Source organism: Aedes aegypti, chromosome 2, assembly GCF_002204515.2.
Source record: "Aedes aegypti strain LVP_AGWG chromosome 2, AaegL5.0 Primary Assembly, whole genome shotgun sequence".
NCBI lineage: Eukaryota > Metazoa > Arthropoda > Insecta > Diptera > Culicidae > Aedes > Aedes aegypti.
The window spans coordinates 92,804,540-92,824,824 of NC_035108.1; the positions used below are offsets into that span (position 1 = coordinate 92,804,540).

The 20,285-nt window shown below is 36.9% G+C and overlaps 2 protein-coding genes across 4 annotated transcripts in view; one reads left to right on the plus strand and one right to left on the minus strand.

Moving 5' to 3' along the window:
• The window catches only part of LOC5574708, a 212,707-nt gene that overhangs the window by 80,544 nt on the left and 111,878 nt on the right, over positions 1-20,285 (plus strand). The window lies entirely within an intron of this gene.
• On the minus strand, positions 15,011-16,561 carry LOC110675780. Its single transcript, XM_021841548.1, has 2 exons — positions 16,457-16,561; positions 15,011-16,396 (listed from the first exon to the last, which is right to left on the minus strand). The coding sequence occupies exon 2, from the start codon at positions 16,363-16,365 to the stop codon at positions 15,304-15,306; it is 1,062 nt and encodes a 353-aa protein (XP_021697240.1). The 5' UTR covers positions 16,366-16,396; positions 16,457-16,561; the 3' UTR covers positions 15,011-15,303.

Consider the following 20,285-nt stretch of genomic DNA (forward strand, 5'->3'; position numbering starts at 1 on the left):
GTTTCTAGGAAAATTGCAAACATCTAGGTACAACTTCACACCGCACAAAAATACAAGCGATAGACAAAATGCCATTTGAACATGACCTCGGAAAATCCAGAACCTCTCCGATGTCCGGTGGCCAATATGCATGGCAAAGCAGGTTCCTGAAATTATACCAAATCGAATACTTCCGATTACATCCAAAATTCATCCATTTTTCATAAAGTTATGATCATTTAAAATTGGGCAAATTTTGGCCTATCTCTATCATTTTGCCTATCCCCTGTATTTGTCATATCTTCATACATTTCAGGGTAGTGAACGTACCGTTTTGATTCATATTACGGACACTTAAGAACTCAGTGAAGTATAACCCAACATAGAGCATACAAAATAAATCATTCTGTTTGATTCCTTAGCGCTATCGAGCGTAGGAAGCCCTTATCTTTTGAATGGTGGGTAAAGAATACGCTTCCGCAACTTGAATAATTTTAAATAAATCAAAATGTGTGGCCTTTTCATGATTCTTATTCCGGACGCTTCTTCACTTTTGCCTCATATTCCGGACACTTTGAATCGAATTCCGGACAGCTCATGATAATCATTAATGGAACAGTCAAATCATCAATTGAAATCGTCAAACCACTAAAGAGACATCTAAGGTAGTTGGGCATTATAAATTTTCGAAGATATTTATGGAAAAAGCTTACTAAAACGAGCCTCGAAATTGAGAACTTTTGAACGGCAAAAATTGAAACATTTCGTGTGAAATGTTTCCCATACAAAGTAGAGTGTCCGGAATTTGAAGCTGTCCGTAATATGAATCAAAACGGTACTGGTCATCTGATATGCACCCTTCTTTATTTGATTGGCGGTTCTTATGAGTTTTACCGTCCTCAGCATTTTTGGCAACATGTGTATAGTCGAGAATGACCAAATACCTACTTCTTTTGATTGCTTATCGTTCTTTCTAATTCACCATCCTGCCACTGAAATATTCTAGCACCTATTTGAACTGCAGCCACTTTTCGGGGAAATGGGCCATTCGGGGAACCGGCGTTCGGGAAACCGACATTCGGGGAAAAGTAGCACACTTCAATACGATGCATAAGTATTGTGGTCAAATATTATCTCAGTACCTTTCAAAAAATCTCCCTGCCGAAGTGATTTAGAAGCGCCCAGAATTAAATCCGGCTCCCTAAATCTACTCTGGACCAGGCGTTGCAGAATTCGCTCTCATTTGAGAATGAAGCACGATCAAAGCAAGCAAAGAAAAACATCCCATCTGTTGCGGTCCACGATCGTCATTGTATCGCAAGGTGTAACAAGTCTGATAAATGGAAGCAGCGAGCGAGAGCCCCAACCAGAGAGCGATGATAAAATCCATTTTTCTCGCTTGTTTACCGTTGGGGATAGGTGTTTTTCTTTACTGGCACGATAAACAATCCACGAACTTCCAATAACAACAGTGTCCCCCAGGCTTGAAGCATGTTTAGAGGGGTTTTATCATGCACTACTATCCCCCCAATCTGATCAAACTTGTAGCAGTATACGATTAACAGTCTCTCATAATGTCCAGCATGTTATGATAGTTACAGAGAGCGATACGTGAGAGATTCTCTCAATTTTCTCAGGATTCAATCCCTGCTCTGGACGCTATCCAGTCGGTTGTTCAGACAGCTGAGGTGGCAATTGAGCATGAAAGGAGCGGCATCCGTTACTGCGCGGTTGTCACTCTGGATGTGATGAATGCATTCAACAGCGTAAGCTGAGAAGCGATAACCCAAACGCTCAAACACTTCATCGCCTCAAAGTACCGCTGCAGCTGTGTGAGCTCACTCCCCTAGACACCCTAGTGATCTATGACGAATCGATGGAGGAAGTAGAGTTGACAGCAGTGCACTAGGCCGTTCCTTATTTTTCAAAAATACAAAATGTTATAAGTTCTTCATTGTAAAGTGCACGTTTTGGCAAGAAAAAAATAGGTAAAAACTTGAAGTCCGTACGTGGACGCTAAGTGGTCCCCCAACGGCCCTGAAGGTATCAGGTGTTACGCACCCTCATTCGCAAAATCAAGCTCGCTGCTCTAGTGCACGCAACATGCGTACGAAAAGCCACTATTAATAAATTATCCTGTGCGCGTCTACGCTGACTAGTGTTTTATTTTCTTTATTACTTATGAATTTTATATAAGCGTGCATTGTTATAGAGATGTCCATAGTATAAAATATTATTTTAGTTTGGGCTAGTAATAATTAGGTGCATGTGGTTAAATGCTCCGACCCGTATCTACCCAGCAAAAAGTCAGAAACTCAAAATGTTGCCATTTTGGCAATTTTCAACGAAATGACTTTGTTTTAGCTACAATGGACTCGTACATATGTTTAGATTTACGAGGACTTCTGAAATTTTTGTAAATGTCCACCGGTCGACAAGTAAAAATAGTCAAAGATGTATATATTAAGAGTAGCAAGCGCATGCCGAACGGTTTCTGTAGAGGCCATGTGCATCACGCCCATCGGGCTAACCATCAAGGAAGATGTTCAATGCTTCAACCAAAGAGGTATCAGAGTCCGCAACGCGTGTGAAGAGACAATGCTTAGAGGTTAGATGCTTAGAGGAGGTGACAATGTAGGTTTATATGGAAATTACTATGGAGAAATATTCCAAACACGCTAGTAATGTAAGTAGAAACTTATCATCCCATATTAAAAACTCGTTCTTAAAACCTTAATGAAGGATGTTGCTGAAGAAATATCCCTTTTGAACTAATTTTGTTTGGGATTTGTGTACATGTTTGCAGGGCTATAATACCATATTAAGCTAAATAATAGCAAACAAACTCATTAATATCTCTTGTGCTATCCGTCGGATTTAATTTCTCTCTTCAGCAAATTTCTTTATTATGGTTTGAAGAATGAGTTTTTACTATGCGATAAAAAGTTTATACTTACATTACAGTACTAGCGTGTTTGGAATATATCTCAAAATTTCTCCATAGTTATTTCCATATAAACCTACATTGTCTTTGGGCCACCTTTAAAACACCATATAGAAGGCTGAAAAATTCACAGAACTCTATTTTTATGGTAAGGATTGTAAGGAAAATATGGGAGATTGGATCTTGATCATTTTTAAATTTTGAACCTCCCTAGTGGACTCTTACGCTAAGTTTAACGTTTTATTGTTATAAATGAACTCCATTCAGCCTTCAGATCTAGAAGCGTAACCAGTGATCTTTCGGAGGATTATGCACAAGGTTATTTATTAGCCTAAGGTAATTTATTAGTTTGAACATAGCGTTATGCGTTTGTAATTTGAATGCTTCTTATTGATTTTGCCTTATCTAAGTTGGGGCCGGACCTGGTGTAGTGATTAGAACACACGCCGCTCACGTCGAGGACCTGGAATCGAATCCCATCCCCGAGATAGTCACCAAAAAATTTCATTTGTGACGACTTCCTTCGGAAGGGAAGTAAAGCCGTTGGTCCCGAGATGAACTAGCCCAGGGCTAAAAATCTCGTTAATAAAGATAGAAAAAAAAATTATCTAAGTTTTCAAAATACTATGAATTTATTTAATTATACTGTACCAAGATTTGAGTTAAAAGACTGCTGTTTAAGGTTATCCAAGAATTACAGGCCAATGAGTATAGACCGTCAGTGAAGCGAAACAAATGATATTTCACCCTTTTTACCTATGCAGTTACTACCAAGAGTCGAGTTCAACAACTTCTATATTCATAAAATTTATGAACAACATTTATACTCTTAGAGGATCATGAAACTATATTCTTTTAAGTTTTGAGTTCAACGACCTTTAATCAATTAAATTTATTAGCAGTTTCAAAAATTGGCCTCGAATACCGCTAATAATGCATCATCAAATCTAAAATTTAACTTGGGTAAATTGCTCTATATTCGCTAGAAGAATAAAATAAGAACGATTGTTCAGAATATTCCACACAATTTTTAGCCCACCCTAGAAGTGATAGTGTGTGCTGCAGTTGTTGTTTCTAAATTAAACTTTTCCTCTGCGGGTGGAAAGAGCAGAGTAGCCCGAGTAACCTGCTTGGCGAAGGCGCCAGGGTCTATTGGTTTTAATCGGAAAGTTATCAGACTCCAGTGTGGAAAGAATAACAATTCGTCGTGAGTTGCTTCATCCTTCACTCACTCTCCCCACTCAGTTGCTTAGTGGGATGTTGTTGGGGTAGGTGGTTCCATGCGTGTTAATGTCAGTATGTGATAGGTAGCTACATATGTGTAGCTACATAGTGCTAGGCTACGCATGGTTATAAATCAGAAATAGTTCATCAATCGAGTGGTCCCGCGGTGGGGTGGGTTATCTCAAGCAGCATTCAGGCAGCGGTGCAAATTCGTTTTGGCATTAGACATTTCGGACGTTGGCTTGTTAGTTGGGAGTCGATTTGTTTATTTCGGATGATTTTTTTTCGAGGATTTCTGAAATGGAAGTTATTTTTGGATTCCAATAAATTGCGCTAATTTCAGACCAGTCGTAGGTTAAACACACAGCGCATAATTGTATTCCGAACATGCCGCATAAGGTGTTGGGAGAAGTGAAGGCAAAGTGAGCAACTCCTTTTGGGAGATATTGGGTGGTATCGATTCTTCTGTAGTGTGACAATTTTGTGCCCGGTATTGTTCTAAGGGATGTCCAAATAGTCTGTTACGGTAAACCCGTAGCAATCCCAAGCTTACGATTGTGAGTCGACGATCTTTTTGTAAAGGAAATTTCTTCGTCTTCCAGGGTATAAAGTATGTTCGTGCCTGCCAGTCGATATACACATATAAAAATAATCAATCGTCAAAAAAGCTCTCAATTAATAGTAACAATATACGCATACGAACACTGCTGAGAAGCACGCTCTGTGCCAATTGGAACGTAAAGCTACAAAGAAAAAAGAAGAAGAATTGTCCCAAATCGATCATTTGATCCCAATCATCATATAATTGACAGTTCATACAACCACGTAGGTACTTTAAAACTAATTGAACTACACTCAATCCAAGTTTTATATCCCTCTCTAGCGGATAAACGGTATGGATCCGCTAAAAGATTCGTAAACAGCGCCAATAATATTGAAAGGCACGGAGTGTCTGAAACCGTTATTGACGAGAAAAATGACAATTCTGCATCTATGTATGTACCATTCCGTAATGTTTCAAAACATCGAATTCATGAGCAAACTAGAATAACTTCAAAACTATTGCTTTTAGACAGGATCGTATTTTTGGGAGGGCTTAGAAGCCATAATCTTCTTCTTCTTCTTCCTCACTGGGACAGAGCCTGCTTCTTAGCTTAGCGTTCAATGAGCACTTCCACAGTTATTAACTGGGAGCTTTCTTTGCCAAGTTTCTGCCAAGACTTTTCTTACAAGTTTCGCTCAAATATATAAAAAAAACAGTTTTGTAATACATGTTTGCAAGATCAAGTACTTCTTAACGCCCTGAAGGATATCAACCGAAATTGTCAACCTGTATCAATTCACTAGTGTAATTTAGTCTTATCTGACGTAGATCTCTGCGTAGCGCCCTGGAGTTAAGGTCACATCATTCCTGCGCGATAAGGTTAATCACCTTATCGCCCTGGAATGATGTAACCGCAACTCACGTAGCTCTTTGTGAAGTCATGAGCATATTAACGCGCTTTAGGACGTTAGCTTCCTTGCTGTTTCAGCACCCTGGATGATCTTCCATAGATTTTTGCGTAAATTTTTCTGTTAAATCCATTCATCGAAATTTCCTAGCTGCATCAACGCCCTGGTGAATAAATATAAATATTTGCAAGATAAGCAATTCAACGCCCTGTAGGACATCAATCTTAATTTTCTAATTGTATCAGCGCCCTGGAGTGTTTATCTCACGTTGATCTTCACGAGGTCATGAGCATGTTGACGCCCTGTAGAACATAAATGAATGTAAATATAAACTTGCTAGGTCATGAGCTGTCATGAGTAGTGTAACGTCCTGTAGGACATCAAACTAGATTTTCCAGTTGTATCAGCACCCTGGAGTGTCTAACCTTTTTTCACGTATATTTTGCGAAGTCATGAACACACTGAAATTTCCTAGTTGTGTCAACGCCCTGGTTAATTTTGATCTTACATCACGTAAATTTGCGAAGTCAAGAGCATGCTATAGCCCTGTATGATTTTAATCGAAATGTTCAAGTTGTATCAACGCCCTGGTGAATAAATATAAACATTAGACAGTTTCACAAAAATCAAAATTTTTGGGATTCAACCAGTCACCCCCTAGTCCTAGCTACAATACTAAAACAAACTTCCAGTCAAATTTTCATCCAATTTGGAGAAGATTAGGAGGTGCCTCAAGTCGAATTTGTGTTTTTTGGCTATTTTTTACATTCAAAAAATTCTAACGAGAATTTGGAAAAAAGAAAATCAAAATAAATACCACTAGTTGAACGTATTATTAGTACTTTACAACTTCTGAGATCACTGTATGTCGATTAAAGATGGTTTTGACCTCATAAAATTGATTTCTGTTCATTAAAGTACCTGTAAAACAAACATTTCTCTACAGTTTTTGTTCTACAAGATTCTTAACCTCATGCCTAATCATAAAAGTTCAACCGTAGTATCATTCCTTTGTTATTTCTGAACATTATTGTAGTACATCATTTTTGTATCCGAATTACAGATAAATTGTAAAAAATCGTCGGAAATACGACATTCCTCATTCCCATGCATTTAGAGCTGCTGCCAAAAGGCGCAATTGCTGACATGCTACAAAATTGAACATAGTAGCTTTGCTTTTTCAATGATGGATGATGATTGAAGAAAACAGCTATCAAATGTCATCAACACAGTCGTGTTTCAAACAACATTCGCATTTGATGCCAAGCAATTACATATGTGATATAGCCCCGAGGTTAAGCTTCTCGACTACTGATCTTGAGGATCAGAGTTTGATTACGGGAGTTCATTTAGAGTGTTTTTTTTTGCCATGGACCAAATGACCTGAGGCCAAAAAATTTCATCACGATTCATTGTTCAAAAGTGCATCTTGTGTCTGAGTCTTAATCACAAAAATCTCCCACTTCTAAGTGAATGAAGAGAAAGTAGTGATTTGCGCCTTTAGTCCTTTTTCTATGCTGCATATAATAAACATTGGTTTCACTTTTTTTTTCTTTTTAAGAGACTTTTCCCTGACGGGGCATTCGTCTCTGTGAAAATAATTGGTTTCACTCGAAAACAATAATCATAATTGAACTCCGATCCTCAAGATCGGTAGTCGAGAAGCTTAACCTCGGGGCTATATCACATATGTAATTGCTTGGCATCAAATGCGAATGTTGTTTGAAACACGACTGCGTTGATGACATTTGATAGCTGTTTTCTTCAATCATCATCCATCATTGAAAAAGCAAAGCTACTATGTTCAATTTTGTAGCATGTCAGCAATTGCGCCATTTGGCAGCAGCTCTAAATGCATGGGAATGAGGAATGTCGTATTTCCGACGATTTTTTACAATTTATCTGTAATTCGGATACAAAAATGATGTACTACAATAATGTTCAGAAATAACAAAGGAATGATACTACGGTTGAACTTTTATGATTAGGCATGAGGTTAAGAATCTTGTAGAACAAAAACTGTAGAGAAATGTTTGTTTTACAGGTACTTTAATGAACAGAAATCAATTTTATGAGGTCAAAACCATCTCTAATCGGCATACAGTGTTCTCAGAAGTTGTAAAGTACTAATAATACGTTCAACTAGTGGTATTTATTTTGATTTTCTTTTTTCCAAATTCTCGTTAGAATATTTGAATTAAAAAATAGTCAAAAAACACAAATGCGTCTTGAGGCACCTCCTAATCTTCTCCAAATTGGATGAAAATTTGACTGGAAGTTTGTTTTAGTATTGCAGCTAGGACTAGGGGGTGACTGGTTGAATCCCAGAAATTTTGATTTTTGTGAAACTGTCTAATAAACATAAATATGAATATTTGCGAGGTCATGAGTATTGCAACGCCCTGTAGGACATCAATCTAAATTTTTCAGTTATATTGCACTGGAAGGTTGTTCCATCATGTCAAGTATTGCGCTGATAACGCTGATTGACGATAATATATCCTCGATTTAAAATCCAGTATGCAGGTGATTTCTAAAAGTGGCTTATATTTTATGATTACTGTAAATTCCTTTGAACATTCTTCTAGATACGAACATTCATAAAAATCCTGCAGCAATTGTTTCTTTCCTGGATAAGACCTTCGAGCTTCTCGAAGATATAAATGAATTTCTAGTATGATTTCTAAAGAATTGCAGCTATTGATAGAGTGAATTCTAGTGTGAACACTGGAGTAATCCCTGGAGAAGTTCTTGAAGAAACTGCCGGATGAATTTATGAAAGGGTAAAGAGAGGTAAAATTCCTTATAAATTCCCTGAAGAAAATTGTTGAGGGCTTCCCTCAATGAGATGTTAATCTCTTGAAAAGCCTATTTAAACATCTGTTTCATGAAAAATATCTCTATTTTTTTAATAAACTACTTGTAGCCTTCGAGGGAAAATCCTAGACGAACTCTGTGAAAATTTACGAAAGGATGTTTTAAAAAAAGCTGGTAATACTTTATAATTTATTTCCAATATTTCTGAACAGGGCTGGGGATGGTGAGAAGTTGGCCAAAACTTCGCGAGACTCAGATGGACATACTCAATACAGTAGTTTAAATGCGTTAATCCTACCCAGAAAACACAAAATCGTATACGTTAGTGCATAACAGTACACAACTGGAGGCGATATACGTACATTTTGCATGCAGCCTTATGGCTCATGTATGTATATCGCCTCCAGTTGTGTACTGTTATGCACTAACGTATACGATTTTGTGTTTACTGGGTATCAAGTAGCTTATGTTGGGTTCATGAGTTTTGCAAAACAATCCTGCCTAGACAGTAGGCCGTCCCTTAAATTTCGAAAATATGAAATTTCATAAGTTCGTTTACAATGACGAGTGCTCGGTTTGGTAAGAAAAAAAAAAAGGTAAATCTTTGAAGTCCGTACGTGGACGCTAAGTGGTTTCTCAACAGCTCTGAAGGTAGATGACATCGATAAATCGAGTTCACTGCTCTAGTGAACTCAACATTAGTACGGCAAGCCACTAGTAGCAAACTATCCAGCGCGCGTTAGCGGTCAGCTCAGAAGTTTATTTTCTCCATTAGAGCAGCGAGCTCGATTTAGCGATGTCATCTACCTTCAGGGCTGTTGAGGGACCACTTAGCGTCCACGTACGGACTTCAAAGATTTACCTATTTTTTTTCTTACCAAACCGAGCACTCGTCATTGTAAACGAACTTATAAACGGAACTTAAACGGACTTTACATTTTTATCTGATTATTTTTCTTACCTTCTTGACGAACTTATGTCATTTCACATTTTCGAAAAATAAAGGACAAGACAGGCGGTAAATGCAGGAAACTGAATGCTGTAATAGTAGATGCATTTGCCTTAGAAAGCTAATGTCGCTATTGTTCGTGTGATCAACATCTAGTTTGCCACGCTCTGACAGCATGAGTACCGGGTCTATAAGTGTCAAATCAAATTTATCAACCAAAATAAAACTTTCACTACAACATGGAACTAAACAAACAATCAAAAACTACAATAGTAAGTATTTATAAAATAATTCTGTTTTGCGATAACAGCGCCACTAGCGTTCTACTTCTTTTACTTCTATTGCTTTAAAACAATTGTTTTTGGTTGCCCTTAGCAATTGGTGATTTCAATTAATTAAAAATTTACAGTTTCTGTAGAAAATCTTTACAAATTTTCTGAGAAAAAGTTATCGCCAAGATATTTGATGAATTTTTTTTTAAATAAAACCCTGTTAGATTACGGAATTTCTTAAGAAACATGAGAATGAGTTGTTAAAGAACTCCTGGAAGGGTCTCCCAAAGAGTTCTTGAAGGAATCCTTGGAGAGATTTTTGGGTGATTCAACAAAATAATTGTTTTTCAATTTTTTTTAAAGAGTTGGTTAGACAGACTAATAATGAATCTTATGAGAAACTTTTGCAAGAACCCTTATGGAAGGGGCTGAAGAAATTTCTGGGGAAATTAATGATAATATTGTGAAAAAATGTGTTAAAATACTTGTGACAATTTTCCTGAAAACGTCAAAGAGTAGAAGCGCTCTCTAGGCTATAAAAACGCCCCCCAAAATTACGACTAAGTAACTCAAATTTTACGACGACAGCGCTGCATTTAAAGGTACTCCAAAAATGGCACTAAGATTGACAGGAATCATTCGTGTATTACGAGTCAGTTCAAGGCGAAATATTTGTTGACATTTTACGATGCATGGGTAACAAAATCTGGATGAACCCAGAAGGATCTTTCTCCGTGTCTGAAACTTTTTATGAATGAAAAGCAAGGTGAAAAAAGTCAATAAATTATTCATTTTAAATTATTTTCCGTACCTTATTAGCTATAAAATTGTCAACTGTGGATGGTTAAAGGACAGATTTAAATGAATGTGGTCCAGACAAATCTTGAATTGCAATACATATTTTTCAGTATTTCAAGAGATATGAGGACTATGCACCTGAAAAAAAATCTTAAAACTAGCTCGAGAAAATTTCTTGAGCATCTTTTCCGCAGAAATTTTTACTTTTCCTGAGCAAAACATCATATTTAGTTTATAAAGTTATTTTGTTAGTGTAATAATTCGTTAAAATGAAGAATAAGCTTCAGCAAGCTTGTGTTTATTAACGAACTCGAAAAATTTGCATATTTTTTGTGCAATGCAGTATGCCTTAAGTTATTGCAAAAATAATCTTCCAGTACCGGTATTTTCCCGGTACTACCGGTACTGAGAGTGACAGTACCGTAGAACCGGTACTCGCCAAAAGGGGTCGGTACTAGGAACCCTAGTATACCGCAATAATAGGGCAAAGGAAAGGCTTATGTGTGAAGATTTATGTTCAAAAAATGTAAGTTTCTATTTACTTCACTAAACTCTAGATAAAGGATAATTTTATCACTTCGAATTTCAAAATACGACAGTATTTAGGTTTTCGACACTGAAATACGATTTAAATTGCAATACTGTGCATAGGTTCTAATAGGACGGATAAATTATTTCGCACGGTTAGTTTTCACGAAAGCAAGATTTATGAGATGAAAACATGGTAAATTTTACGAAAATTACAGTGGTTTTGAAAATTTCGGTTTCCCATACACTAAATACCAAGTGTTTGTATTTGTAGATTGATATTTTTTTATCGAAACTTATAAAACGAAATAAATTTTCAGTGCATGATTTGATATGGTTTGATATGGAAATATGTTATTTAAAAATTTTGGGAAGCGCACTAGAGGAGCTATATGCATCTAAAATAAAAACTTGGTTTGTAATTTCAAGCAAGTTTGTTTAGTTTTTTTCAATAAAATATATTGTCAAATTTTCAGAGAAGGTGGTTAAATGCCATGCTTTTTGAATGTCAAATTCCATAATAATGAGCATTTGCGTTTTTGTTATTATAGAACATAGTTTAAAGATTGACAACTTTAAGAAATGTTATTAATATAATGCTAAATACTCGAACCATAGTAACCAATAGCACCTCCATTTTCAGACACCGTATCGGATTTTTTTTTTTGAAAAATCAATTGGTTTTCGAAAAATACGAGTGAAGTGTATTGAAAATACCTTCAACCTACCGTCGATGGGGGTGACAATGGGTCTGGGGGGTGAGATAGGGTCAAAACGGAAAAATATGATTTATGAAATATTTCAGCTAATAACGGTGATATTACTAAAATTAATAATTCATATATTAGGGAACATATTATTACACATAATTCATCACAATATACATTTTTAGAAATAGTAGTTTTTGTTTACTATATCAATAAACTTGTATGTTGAAATTAGATAAAATTTACAACATTAAATTTCTCCTGTGCAAAGTATCACGCATGTACTTTAACCTCTACCGTTATATTAGTAGAAGGTTTAAAGTCTTTTCATTACACTTCACACGTATTTTCCGGAATGTATTTGATTTTTCAACAAAAATTTTATTTTTTTCGGTACGGTGTCTAAAACATCAAAAATGGGGGTGAGATTGGGTCAAGCAAGAACGACAGTAAATGAAATTGCAAGTCCACTTTTTTGACATTTTACGGTGCCGGTAGTTCTCTTTTTCATTAAGATGTGTTTATTTATTCTAAATACAGCATCTCTGAAACATCAAGCTAGTCTACTTGAGGATTCCGTACATTGAATAACAATGCAACGCATTTTGACAACTTCTCAATCCAGCAACTGTGTTTCGTGCGCAGAATCATCGTAAAATTTTATCAAATGGATTGTTTTTTTTTTTTAAATTTAATTATTTATCAGTGTTTCCATATTATAGAAGCATCTCCTGGAAGTACAAATGAGTTGGAACACTGAAATATCGTGATTATGACATCAACATCTGCCTGAAATGTATTGATCGTGGAATGTCGCTCCGAAACTTAACTATTTGCGAAGAATTAAAATAATCACTGTTTCAGTACATCTTTAGGGAAACTCAATAAGCTTCATGGCAATGGGGATGAGACTTTGAAGACAATTCGAGGGGAAAAAATAGAAAATTTATGTAAACTTGACGATGAATGTTGTGTTTACATATTTTTTCTCATAACTCTTCAATTTTTTGGTATTATCGTTCTTTTAAGTGGGTTTATCATACTTGTGAAACATCTTAGATATCTTTTCATCTTGTTTGCATCGTATTTCATCAATATTCTTCAGCTGTGAATGGTTTTGCAACCATATTATCAAAAACAACTTATTTCAATTACAGCGACCCAATGTAACCCCCTCTATGGGGTGAGATTGGGTCATTTTTCATTCACTTGTGGTGCCGCTGTGAATAAATATTTTTCTTTAATGTTTTGAACAGTTGTTAATGTACCACCAAAGTACATACACACCAAATTTGAAGTTTATTGGAGTTAAATTGCAATAGTTATTCAATAAATAATTCGTACACATCCCTTTTTGACCCATTGTCACCCCCAACGACAGTACTAATTTAACAATACAGGTTAAGGCACATCCGTGATACACAAGTGAATTTTAATGTTATAAATTATCTCTAGTATTAACATAGGTACAGGTTCATTGATATATTAAACAGAAACTACTATTTCTAAAAGTGTGTATTTTGATTAATGATGTGTTATAATATGTTCCCTAGCATATAAATTATTAGCTTTAGTTTATCTCAGCGTTATTGGCTGAAATATTTCATTAATTATATTTTTCCGTTAAACCCCTAGACTCATTGTCACTCCCATCCACGGTACCATATCTTTCAAAAGGTGGGAGCAGAAACAATGGTGATTTTTCATTATTAATTGTTTCAGACACACCGTGAAGGTGGACCAGAAAATATCATGATAAATTGAGCACTAGGCAAGTGGGAAATGTTATAGTACACAGGTCTGATGTAAGAGGGGGCTACCTTACCGATCAAAAATGATTGGTTGTCGAGGTACAGCGGGCACATCTCACCTTTTCATCCACACACGATTTGAACCGATCATGAGAGCTCTCTCTCTCTCTCTTTCCCTGTCTATTTCGGGTTTGATGGTAAATTCGGACATGTCACGCAATATTTTTGCACCAGTATTCCGAAAACTACCTCCGGTGATAAATGACATTTAAACTGCTGATGTTTTGCATAAACGCCGGTATCCGACGACGACGACGATGACGAGATGATGAATAATTTGATTTGTGGATGCACGTTTCAGAGAACAACGCATATGCGGCAAACGAAGGGGGCTACCTAGGAAAGGGCGAAATATTATGCATTTGTGTTATGCTGGAGAGTGACGTTCGGTGTTATTGCGAATATTTTCTAAAATTTTTCTTTCGTCTCATTAGTTGCGCGACAGGCAGTTACGCGCAGCTCTACTCAGGTTGCGCGCATCCAATCAAAAACAAAATTGAAAACGTCAAAATCAGCCGACCAGCTGGTCACAAATCCAATTTGTTTTGAAAACAATCATTTAATTTAATATTTTTCCTGTTAACTTTTCAAAAGATTTTACTGCGAAATACACGGTAAGTTTCTCTTTCTTGGATTTGAATACTATCTTAAGCAGAAGATTGAATAAACAACTTATTTTAGATGAATCAAATCACCCAAGCTGTTTTCAGGCGACAAGCTAGTGCTAACACTAAGTATCATGCACTCTATGGATTCTTTTTCCTGGGTTTTACGAAGCTCCAACTAGCCAAAATTTACGGGAAGACTTCGGTTACTATTGGGAACTGGATTCGGGAATATAAGAGTAGCGGCATGATGACTCGTAAAGAGAGAAAAAGGATATATCTCCAGTTCAACAACGAGAAGCGACAGTGGATCATAAAGTTGTTCCGGAATGAGCCGACTTTGTTTTTAGATGAAGCGAAACACAAGTACGAGCAGACCTTCCAGTCTCCAATAAGTATATCTAGCATTTCAAGAATTCTCCATGCCGAGGGATATACATGGAAAGCCATCGAGAGAAGAGCGATACAGGTGAAAGAAGCTCAAATCTGTTTTTTCGTGAACGAGTTGTGCTCATTCAATTGGAATCTCCACAATCTAGTATTTCTAGATGAGATTTCAATCGATAATAGGGGAATGCTTAGGACTCGGGGGTATGCCAAGGTAGGAGAAAAATTGATTTACCGGGGGGAGTTTAATCGTAAGGCTCGAGTGTCGTTATTGTGTTTTCTTGGGCAAAATGGGATGTTAGAAACATTCAAGACCGACGGAACGTTTACTAGATCGCGTTTCTTTGATTGCTGCAGAAAATTTGCAAACAGTGGCCAAGTATTTCGGCATCCAGGAGTCAACTCAGTGTGGGTGTTAGACGGTGCGCGAATTCACTGTGATCGGCACATAATAGAGTATTTGCGATCACTTGGCATTCATGTCGTATTCCTTCCGCCATACACTCCGTTCTTCAACCCTATAGAGTTTGTTTTCGGATACTGTAAAAAGAAGTTACAGAGAAACTACGTGGAGAACAGTGCTCAAATCATTACCACAATTTCTGATACATTGAATTCATTCACTAATTTCGATTGCACCAAGGTTTTCCGAAAATGTGGATATTTACCAGGGGGAAAATTCAATCCAGCCATTGGATTGAACCAAAACATCCAGTCAATGGGGTTTGAAAATTGAAAATAAAATTTTGATTAAAATGTAAAACAAAACATTGCAACGTTTATTGTTAATTCATCACATTACCATAAAAACGTATAAAAATGTATCCCACCTACAGATGGTCCATATCCAAACAATCCTCAACCTGTGTGGCCAGTTCAGCACCAAAGACATCCTCGCTTACTTCCATGCTTCCAGATACATCGAATAAAACAGATTCATTGGTAGCTTGCATTGTGCGCAGCGCTGTCAGTCGAAGTTTCATCGAGCTCACAATAACGCAAACTTGATCCAATTCCTTTGTCAACTTATCCAACTCCTCTTTGAATCCCCCGTTCACGTTTTGTGCAATTTTGATGTCGTTCCTTGTACATGACAGCACTCTGGAACTTGCAGTAGGAACCGATTTGAAGAGATGGATCAAGTGCTGAGGAGGACCTTGATGCTTCAATTCATCCCGCTCCAGAGCATCTTTGGTAAAAAGGAATGAAGCCCAAACTGCCCAGTTCACGTCTTGAGAGATGTAGGATGCTTTGTGCAGTTTTTTCAGCTCTGTAACCAGTTCAGAAACCGCCTGATTCGAAGCGGCACCTGCTCTGTCTCTTTCTTCTGGCTTCAAGAGTTGAATTCGAAGCGTGTCATACATGTTTGCTGAGGTAACTGACTCGGAAAAAGCGTAGACAAAGACGTTTATTTCTTTATCCAAAAATTTCTGCAGCTTCTCTGGTTTCTCTATGAACTGTGCCGGCTTGTAAGTCCTCTTTGAAAACTTGTCCTGGAACGTGAGAAATTTATCGATTTCTTCGATAGTCGGTGTCGTTGCTTCTGCCCAGTGAGCTGCATACTGTTCAGTCCCGATTCCAGAAGCTGTGTCAAAGATCACTTCCCGTCTGATGTGGCTTTCACAAGAATTCCATAAGAGCTCCATCGTTTCTTCCACAGTGTTGCAGTTTATGCTCACCTTTCCCACCGATGGCCCTTTTTTGTGTCCTTTGAAATTCCTTGAGTAAATTTGAACGGTGAATCGGAACAGTTTTTGTTCATCCTCCTCCTCTTCATGGTTTACGTCCAGATATTCCTCCTCATCATCCGCTATATCCTGGTTCTCAAAATAGTCCATATCATCCATATCGATTTTCAGCGAAACGAGCCTCGGGGATCCTGACAAATCCATCACTGTTCATTACAGATTTCGTCGCAGAAAACTAGAAATATCGATGAATCAATCATTGATCTATAATTTGCATTATGATAGGATTATTTACCTGATGATTAAAACACCGAATGTGAAAAATATGTATTCATTCTTATTCAAATACTCTCGAGCACTAGACAAGAACCAAAACAAATGCACTGCTGGACAACATCATTTGTTTACCACGCATAAGGGTAAAAGTACCCATTCTTGCCTCTCAAGCTTTAAATTGAAATTATTTATACTTATTGAACAAAACGATCAAAAATGCTTCCAATATTTAATAAATGTAAATGTGAAGTATTTTTGAATATTATTTTGAGTGTCATTCGAATTCAAACCCAAATTAATTGAAAATACTGTTGTTATAAATATAATTACTTATTGCCCATAAAAGGAAATTTACCCTGGCGCACAACTGGATGACAGATGTGTTGTGATGAGAAACGAAAATTTTTACCGAGAAGCACAATATTTAAATGACGATCAATATGATGCGGTTCACGTAGATATAAGATAGATATGAGATATTGCGGGGTGGAGATTATCATATTTATCATATTTATGATTGACTTATAATTGCGGTGTAACATTTCACATAATGGTCATGCATTTCAAATCACGTTAATCGTGTACGACTAAAAGAAAAATGTTCAATAGACAAGGTAAAATGAATTAGGTCACGTTTTGGTTGTACATATGAGCATGGATACAATTCGTAGTTGCTACTCCGTGATTTAAAAATGTTTGAAAATCGAATCTCCCATATCTCCCTTACCATCCTTACCATAAAAATAGTATTATGTGAAATTTTCAGCTTACTAAATGGGGATTTAACGATGGTTCAAAGACAATGTAGGTTAATATGGAAATTTCTATGGAGAAATTTTGAAAAATGTCCCAAAAACGTTAGTACAGGTCAGATTCGATTATCCGGAGACTCGATTATCCGGGGACTCGATTATCCGGGATTCGATTATCCGGAATTTTAGACTCGATTATCCGCAATTTGTTTTTTGATGTTCTTGTTTTTCAATTTTTATGCATAAATCTGGGATAATTTGTTATTGGAATATACAATATGAATGGTTTTGCAGTTTAGAACGTATTTAAGAAGAAGGGGATTTGAAAAATTGTTTTATGTGAAAACTTTATTTTTTCTTGTAAAGACCTCTACTGTTCCTAGAAAAAAAATTCTGGCTACGCCACCGCATCATAAAAATGCAATAACGAAAACAGATAATATTTAAGTTCTTTTATCAAAGATAACAATTTTTTCTTAGTGATTCGATTATCCGGAGGATTTGATTATCCGGAGTGAAAAAAAAATCGATACTCCGGATAATCGAGTCAGGATTCTATGACACTACCCCGAACGCCACTACCCCGAATGCCATTACCCCGAACGCCATTACCCCGAAAGCCATTACCCCGAATGGGTCATTACCCCGAACGCCACTACCCCGAATGGGTCACTACCCCGAACGCCATTACCCCGAATCCAAAACATATTGAGATTAATTGTAATTAGAAGGTGACGAGAAAATTGTATGATTCCTTATAAGTATTAAACATGTTTGACTTAACAATGAATTTTTCAAATATTAGGATATGGAAGAGGAGCTAGATTTTCATAAAACATTCTAAGTTTCGTTTGGGCTTGTGCTTTAATTTTGATGAGATTAACACAGCTACACTGCAATGCTCTGAAGAACAGCCTATTTCAAAAAGAAGGGTGAATTAGTTAAGAAAAGGATAGCTTTAATAAGCACAAAATAAGGATGTAGTATTTTCGTTTTGGATGCTGCTATCCACTCCCTTCACTCAATTAGTTTTAGATGTCAGTCGACAGTAGTCCTAGCATTAAGATCTTCTAGAAGATTTTGTTTCATAAACGATGGTAATATAAGATCAACCAGATATTATCGCTGCAAGTGTGGTTCTATGGAACCCGTTTAAAGACCAACCTTATAGACAATCGTTCCATAGTGGCATAGAAACGCTAATACACTTGTACATGTTAGAAAAACGGGGGCCTCTGACCACCGTTACAGTAATACTTTCGTTAGTTTGTGGGATCATTCAGCTGAGTTTCAATAAGATAACCACAAAAATAGTTGTGTTTGATTCAATACAATGAATAAATAATGATGGCAGAAAAGTGGTGAGCAGTTCCATAAGAGACCTGACTGCACCTTAATGCAAGAAGATAAAAGAAGGGAAAATTTATTATTAGAATAAGCAGGATTAACTTGATGAATGCCTTAAGGATATCCTGTTTTCAAAAAAAAAAAAAAAATAGACGTTCCATATGGAAATATTAACGCCTAACTTATCCAACGAAAATTTGGAAGAACAGTTCGTTGTTAAAACCACGGGAAAAATTAAAAAAAATTGGACTTCTTGGTGGTGTTAATGGACCAATGCACGAGTTCACTAATTTGACGTTTGAGCGGTGCCGAATTCACTAGTTGTCATGGTCACATAAATAACACGGCACCGCTGAAACGTCAAATAGTGAACCCGTGCATTGGTCCATTAACACCACCAAGAAGTCCAAATGCCGGCGAGCACGCAGCTGTTAAGCGAGACCATATTGAGGGTAAGGGTTCGAGTTTCTCCGATGGTGGATCTTATTGCATTAAAAAGTTCCTTGACATCCCGGAGCTTAGAGGCACATGTACAAGAATGATAAATTGACAAGGACAGCTTTCAGTCAATAAAATTCTTGTTTTGTTGGAAGCCTATTCACAAATTTCATAACGCTAAGGGGGGTTATGGGTGGTTGTCATCGAAATGTTACACCTCATACAACATTTGTAGAATTTCCATACAAAATGGTAACGAATGGATAGGTGTCAAACATGACAATTTTTGGCGTTATGAAATTTGTGAATAAACCCTTGAACTGCGGAAGTAGTCACTGAGCTGAGAGAAAGCACTGTCCCAGAAAGAAAAAGAAGAAGATAGTTGCCTACAAGATATTTCGAAAGAATAGCTGACACATGAAAGAAGGGAAAATAGAAAGCAAAGGGAAAGCATTTCACCGACGAATTTTACACACCACTGATTTCTAGTTTACATTAGAGACGCATTATCGAATGGTCAATCCTCTATAACGTTATGACCATACATCATTTTTGCACGCAAAACAAGATACTGCATAGTATCTCATACTTTTCGGGGTAATGGCTCATTCGGGGTAGTGGCGTTCGGGGTAATGACCCATTCGGGGTAATGGCGTTCGGGGTAGTGACCCATTCGGGGTAGTGGGGTTCGGGGTAGTGGCGTTCGGGGTAATGGCGTTCGGGGTAATGGGATGGAGCCCGAGTCACACCTGTACTGAAATGTAAGCACAAACTTATCATCCCATAGTAAAAACTCAATCTTCAAACCTTAATGAAGGATATTGCTGCAGAAACAAATCACTTTTGAGCTAATTTCGTTTGTGATTTTTGTAGCTGTTTGCAGGGCTATAATCCTATATGAAGCTAAATAATAGCAAACAATACAATATCTCTTCTCCTATCCGTTAAATTGAATTGTTCGCTGTAGAATTTGTTTTTATTATGGTCTGAAGAATGAGTTTGCACTTTAGGATGGTAATTTTGTATTTACATTCCAGTACTAACGTGTTCGGAACATTTTTCAAAGTTTCTCCATGGTAATTTCCATATAAACCTACATTGTAAGGATGTAATGGAGATATGAGAGAATGGATTTTCAAACATTTTTAAATTTTGAACCGTCCTAATGTACATATTTGTTTTGCTTTACTGATTGACTAGCATTCAGTTACACATTGCAAACAAGACTTAATTCAAATTATAAGCATTTTAAATGACAGTATCGACCGCGTAGAGCTATGGAAAATCATGGCTTTCCCGGGAAGCTCACGA